Source organism: Nicotiana attenuata, unplaced genomic scaffold (assembly GCF_001879085.1).
Source record: "Nicotiana attenuata strain UT unplaced genomic scaffold, NIATTr2, whole genome shotgun sequence".
Lineage (NCBI taxonomy): Eukaryota > Viridiplantae > Streptophyta > Magnoliopsida > Solanales > Solanaceae > Nicotiana > Nicotiana attenuata.
Window position 1 is genome coordinate 628,262 of NW_017670419.1, and position 6,545 is coordinate 634,806.

General features: G+C 36.3%; 1 protein-coding gene across 1 annotated transcript; it reads right to left on the reverse strand.

Moving 5' to 3' along the window:
- Nucleotides 1–410: 410 nt before the first annotated feature.
- Nucleotides 411–4,295, reverse strand: LOC109239170 (cysteine-rich receptor-like protein kinase 2). Its single transcript, XM_019405694.1, has 8 exons — nt 3,756–4,295; nt 2,591–2,988; nt 2,373–2,498; nt 2,062–2,189; nt 1,730–1,940; nt 1,400–1,631; nt 1,164–1,314; nt 411–1,058 (listed from the first exon to the last, which is right to left on the reverse strand). Exons 1-8 carry the CDS (start codon nt 4,127–4,129, stop codon nt 744–746), a joined length of 1,935 nt encoding a protein of 644 aa, XP_019261239.1. The 5' UTR covers nt 4,130–4,295; the 3' UTR covers nt 411–743.
- Nucleotides 4,296–6,545: the final 2,250 nt, after the last annotated feature.

The following is a 6,545-nucleotide window of genomic DNA, read 5'->3' on the forward strand; positions in this document are numbered from 1 at the left end:
CCCCCCCCCTCTTATCCGGTCTGTTCAGAGAGATAAGAGTGACTATCTAGCACCCTGCACCTCCTTTGCATCTACTTTTAGAAAGTTATGTATACCTGTGACATTGCTAAGGACTTGTGGGGACTGCTTTGGAGCAAAGCATCCTCTAGATGTCCCCAAACAATTGTAAGGGGTTGAAGTCTCATGGGATAACACTGCAATAAATAAGACGCTTATCCCATGCATACTTTATGCCTTGAACTTACCTTGTTTATTTTGTCATACAGAAGTCCAGCTTTGAGCAGTAGATCATCTTGCTTATATTTAACATAATTATTTTTATTGTTTATTATAGTATACGATGATATCAACAGCAGTAACACAGTCACCATACTGCATTGTTATTTGTTGCCACGTGGAAGATTGTCATATGACTTTGAAATTTGAGTATTAGTGTACGCAGAAGTTTTACAAAATTGCATTTTCTACATGAAGAATTGAGGTTGAATTTTATTTTGAACGGAGTCGAGTTCAAGCTCATCATTTAATAAGACACTCTAACAGTGAAGACAGCAATTTTCTCATTGCTTCTGCAATGATGATGGAGTTCTAGTTTGCATAGTCAGTCATGGATATGAACCATGAAAACTTAAGGCTTGTATAACTTAAAGAGTGGTCATTTTGCCCTGTAGCATACTTTCCATGTTTTTTCAGATTCTGTGGTGCCAGCATAATTTTCAGGTCTAAAGCATACTCTTATGTAGCTAGCGGCCAGTGAAATCAGAAAAAGTATTGGTTGCGTTAGAAGCTGATGATCCAGTAGTTATGGATGAGTCCGCTGGTGTACTCTTATCCATGCTAATGACAGTAGGCCTGCTAGGAGTTCGCGCGTATGTGCTACGATCACTTAATAGCATGACAACAACTTCAGACATGGTTGGCCTAAGATTTGCTGGTGATTGTGTACACATTAAGGCAATCTCTATGATTTTCTTCGCTTCTTGTTCATTGTATTCACTGGGGTCTAAAGTCTCATCCACCAGTTTTTCTGGCATGCCAGTTTCATGAAGTTTCCACGCCTAATTTCACAATAGCACAGGTACATTTAGAATGGGACAGAGAAGTTGGAAGAAAATACTTAGTAAAATATGAAAGGAAAGTGGAATTTGAAAATGAAAACAGACCTTTTCAAGGAGATATTCAGTGACAGGCTCAATTTGCATATCATTGCTCCTCCGGCCACTGATTATTTCAAGAACGACAATGCCAAAGCTATAGACGTCGACTTTCTCTGTTAGATGTCCATGAATTGCATATTCTGGTGCAGTATATCCCCTGTTTCAATTAGTGTTCATCGAGTTGTTCTCATAATGCCTTTAGTGATATCAGGAAAGAAACTCGAGCAGTCAAATTGACTTACAAGGTACCAGCAAACTTAGTGCTGACATGACTCTGATCCTCAGGTAAAAGTCTTACAAGCCCAAAATCAGCAATTTTTGGCTGAAATTCGTCGTCTAGTAGAATGTTGCTGGATTTTATATCTCTATGGATGATGCAGACGTGGAATTGCTCGTGCAGGTAGGCAAGGCCCCGAGCTGTGCCAAAGATTATATCAAATCGTTGCTTCCAGTTGAGCACCCCTCGTTTGTCGCCTGCAAAACATTGAGAGGTAAGATTATTTTAAATTTTCTTGAACATAATGATTTGACTTGGACAAAAATACTAAGCTGGATAAACAAAAAAAATCAACCATATAAGTATCTCTCAAGACTGCCATTTGCCATGTATTCGTAAACAAGTAGTAGGTCTGCTCCTTTGTTAGAACACCCCAAGAGACGGATGAGATTGCGATGATGGACATTACTGATAAGCCTAACTTCAGTCTCAAAATCTGCCTTTGCTCTGCTAGAAAACATTGCTAGTTTCTTAACAGCAACTACATGTCCATTTTTCAAAGTGCCCTGTTCAATAACATTAGAATCGTCATTTCAGTTAAATTAATTGGATAAATGAATAGAAGTCAGTTCAAGATTATCTAGTCAATTTGATTGAGATAAGGATCTTCAACTGTTTCAGTGTTACCTTGTATACATCACCAAAACCACCTTCACCAAGTTTATTACTTTCATTGAAATCTTGGGTAGCAATTTTTAGGTCCTTGAATCTGTAGCTCACTGGACCTCTCAGCTCAGTTGCTCCCAGTATATTACCTGAACATGAGCTACTATATCAGTTACGATATAAATAAACGGATGAAAAGAAATCCCCACGTCTCTTTCTATAGTTAAGAGAAAGACATAGAAAACGTATTTAAGACTTTGAACTACAAAAGATTCTGAAGATGGTTGAGGGATAAAGAAGGTTAATTCAGAAAGTGATCGTCCAAATTTTACCTCTTTCAGCTGCCTTTGGTTTTCTAGAAAGTCGATACCATAAGAACAAAGCCAATACAATCAAAAGAAGTCCTACACCTCCAACTACACCCCCAATGATGGCCGCTTTCTTTTTGTTTGAACTTCCTGCATAAAGCACCACCACCGATTATAAATTTGTCTCATAATGAATTAACTTACTGGTAAGAGTCGAGGAAAAAGAGAGCTTCATTTCCTACCTCCTGCACCAAGGAATGGTGTGATATCTGTTGTCTTATTATCAGCGAAAAAGGCTCTATCCGAGTACCTCATAAAACAGGCTGCATCTACAGCTCTTCCTTCTGCATATTTAGGCAAGCAGCCTTCTATGTTTTTATATGCCACTGTCAAGCAATCTTGGCAGCCACTTTTAGTGATGGTTTCAGCACATTGTGCTACTCCATAGAGAGTAACACCAGCGACTTCCCTCTTCGTGGCTGCATAGAAGCCACTAATTCTTGGAGTCGCCATGCTAAGATCATTCAAGAGTTGTTGTGCCACAGGATTTAAAGCATTTGGCTGAGAAGCTGTTCGATTCCCACAAATTGCTGCATTTCCTGGAAGTGTAGTCTCTTGGTAGAAGTTGTTGCTCTCGTACCTTTGGACAAAAGGCATCAGTAGAGCAATGAGTCCATGTAAGCTATTAGAAAGATTTTACTCTCCCTTTGTATCTTTACATTCTAATACAAGCAGCCATTTTAATGAGTATGATTTAATAATTGGAAATTAGACTATCAAAGTGTTTGTGTTTTCCACCAGAGGAAATAGACTGCCTCAGAAAGTGGTCTTGACATTACAGTCTAAAAGGTAAGGAAAAGTTCGACTTTCCACAGTTTTTGAGTTTAAGTGACGATTTTATCTGAATCGAAGATTACCACAAGAAGATACATGATCTCATACCAAACAACTGGGAGACTGTTTATAGGTTAGTATTAGGGATTGTATGCAATCAAACAGTAATATAAATATTGCTGTTACCAGTAATCTTGACTCTTGAATGTTAGCAAACAACATCATATGAAGTATCATAATCAAGGGCTGCTGCATATCATTTAGCATAGTATTTGTTTTAGTTTCTTTCTTGAAGGGGAGCCTTGGCGTAACTGATAAAGTTGCTGTCATGTGACCGGGAGATCACATGTTCGAGCCATGAAAACAGTCTCTTGCATAAATGGAGCCGTGGAAACAGCCTCTAGCGGGAGCTTAGTGCATCGGGCTGCCCTTTTTTTTCCAATAGTTTCTTTCTTAATGGAAATTTTGAAGAAGAGGCCAAAATCTTGAAAAATTGATGTGAAAATACAAAGAGCAATTCCATAGATATTTCTTAATATAGTCGACTCCAACTAGTTTCGAGGCATAACTCACCTGAGGAAGCAACCATCATAGGTAACACGAGCACCATTAGCACCAGAGCAAGTTCTGATGAGAGTAACAGCAGTATCATAACAGGAGACACAATCAGCTTTTGACAAATAGCTTCTGCATTCAACCATAGCATAAACAGCCTGTTGTGTCGTGGCGAATCGCTTATCTTGATTAGATAACTGGTTTCTTAAATCATCAAAACTTGCATTAAGTCTTCTGAAAAAATCAGGTAAATTTGTTGCATTGTATTGACTACATCCTTTGCCTAACAGGTTGGTTTGTGGCTCGGAAAAAACCGGCTTCTGCATCGATAAACAACCGATAAACGCCACCGTGAACCACCAGCTCCACCACCAGACATAGCTAGTAGCCATGTCTTAGAGTTTGGTCCACAGAATTTTCAGGTAAGAATGCTATGGAAAGGACAAGATGTTTGAAGATGAAAGATATTCTTTTATATACAGCAGAAAATAATTCAACTATGTGTATTATGACAACATTAATGTATGTTCAATAATGTTGGACTATCTGCTGGAAATAGAGCTAAAAGATTAAAGTATTTTCTGTCTTTCTCCTTCTGTTTCTTCTTATGGATTTGATAAGAGTTTTTAACACAAATGGTCCCTGAAATTTGAGGGTAAGTCTATTTTAGTCTCTATTATATTACTTGAGCATATATGGTTCTTTAAGTTCAAAAAAGGCAAGCATCTTTAATCTAAAAGGCAGCCCGGCGCACTAAGTTCCTATTATGTGTGGGCTCCGGGGAAGGGTCGGACCACAAGGGCCTATTGTACGCAGCCTTACCCTGCATTTCTACAAGATGTTGTTTCCACAACTCGAACCCGTGATCTCATGGGAGATTCTCTTCCTCAATTTTAATTTTTCCTTCAATTCTACACTGGTCACACAAAAATCGAATAGAAAAAGTGTATCGGTAATGAAAATAAAAATGTGATGGGAAAAAAATGAAACTGGGCAAGTAGATCCCGATCACGATCGCTATATAACTTGGAACTTCAAAATTATATAGCATTTCCATTAGTTTTAAAGATCAATTTTAGGAGTTTCATGAGTTGGATCAGAAGTGCTCAACCTCTGTAAACTTAAAGGATCATATGCACTCAAAGTAATATAATATGGACAAAAATAGACTTATCCCAAACTTAAGGCATCATTTAGGGAAATATAAGAAAAAAGAAAAAGAGCCCATTGATTCAATGAATGATGGAAAACCACTCATTGCCTCAAAACTCATTTCTATATAATATACTCCCTCCGTTCACTTTTACTTGGCACGTTTTGACTTTTCACGGCTCTTAAGAAATAATAAATGAAGTGCATAATTTACCATGATACCTATATTAATTGATACATATTTTATTGTATTTGAAAAAATGATTTGACATGAGCTATAAATACTGTGGGTATAACAGAAAAAAAAATTGTCATTCTCTTAATATGCATAAAGTGACATAAAAATGAAAATCTATTTTTAGTATACATGTCAAGTAAAAGTGAACGGAGGGAATAGTATGATATAAATAAATGTACAGTCTGTTGGATTTCTTGGAAAGTTGACGTAATACTTCGGACACTTTTGGCAATTTACAATAATATTTTTTTTTGGGAGGTAAAAGAAGGAAAAAACTGCTGATTATAGAAAAAGCAATAATCAATTATCCTGTCTAAATGGAAGCTTACCTTCCCATTTATAACTCAGGAGCTCAAGATCTATTTAATAAAAATTCTTCTAAGTTTTGGTAATACACATAAAAGATTTAAGCAAAAGTTACTGAATTCACGTCAACCTATATATTATATCATAAATCTGCCCTTAACTCAAGCTCAAATCTATATAGTGAACAAAAATTATAATTAGTAATATCCATAGCATATTTATTAAAAAATTATTTAATTACAATAATCATAAGAGAATTTTGATTAAATTCATTATTTAATTGATGATTATAGTTTTTTTTGAGTAGTACTAACAAGTGTGGAATTGAAAAGAAATAAAATTAGTGCCTCTTGATTTTCTAATGTGACAAATATTTAAACATATTAGTAACCGAAGGAAAAGAAAGCAAAATCGATTTAGATAATAGCAACGAGCGAAATAGGAGCAGCAAAACAAGCATCGTGTTACTACGCGAAGCAGGCCAAATGTTGCACCCTAGATGACGAAAGTTCATTAGCAAAAAACATCAATAGCTTATGCCCTTCTCTGAGTAGCATGGGACATGCGAAATCCCGTGTGCCGTGTAGATTATTAAGGACCATCTTGCAATACTAAATAGTTTTGGGTGACCGCGAGGGAAGGGTGAAAATAAATCTCAAATTTATTTTGACAAAGCTTATGGACAAACGGGGCCTTAGAAAAAGTGAGATGAATATGACCGGAAGGAACTTTTATTTTATTTTTTGGCAATTTGCTTTTACCAGAAAATTAGTGAAGAACGTCATAGTCATCACATGGCACGATGGCGACATAAATACAACCAAATGCATTGAATTAGTTATAAGTTAAATTTAATTGACCTTAAAAAGATGACGACCAACAGAATCACATGGAGATTTTTTGGTTCATTTATTTTCGACCCTTTTGGGTGTGTTTGTTACGAAGGAAAATATTTTCGATGAATAATGTTTTTTTAAAAAATATTTTTTTATGAAAAATGAGTAGTTTTATTACTTATTTTTCTTTGTTGGTTAGTGAGTGAAAAATATTTTTTAGTGCTTGGTTAGAGAGTAGAAAATATTTTTTTATGCTACTCTCCTCACCCCCCCCCC

What these genes read in the sequence shown, in the direction of transcription:
- LOC109239170 (XM_019405694.1), bottom strand. Translation starts at nt 4,129, where the DNA reads ATGGCTACTAGCTATGTCTGGTGGTGGAGCTGGTGGTTCACGGTGGCG. An exon ending in ACCATTCCTTGGTGCAGGAG is followed by an intron (nt 2,499 to 2,590) that starts GTAGGAAATGAA and finishes TGCTTTATGCAG; the next exon opens with GAAGTTCAAACAAAAAGAAA. An exon ending in GTTTTGGTGATGTATACAAG is followed by an intron (nt 1,941 to 2,061) that starts GTAACACTGAAA and finishes GTTATTGAACAG; the next exon opens with GGCACTTTGAAAAATGGACA.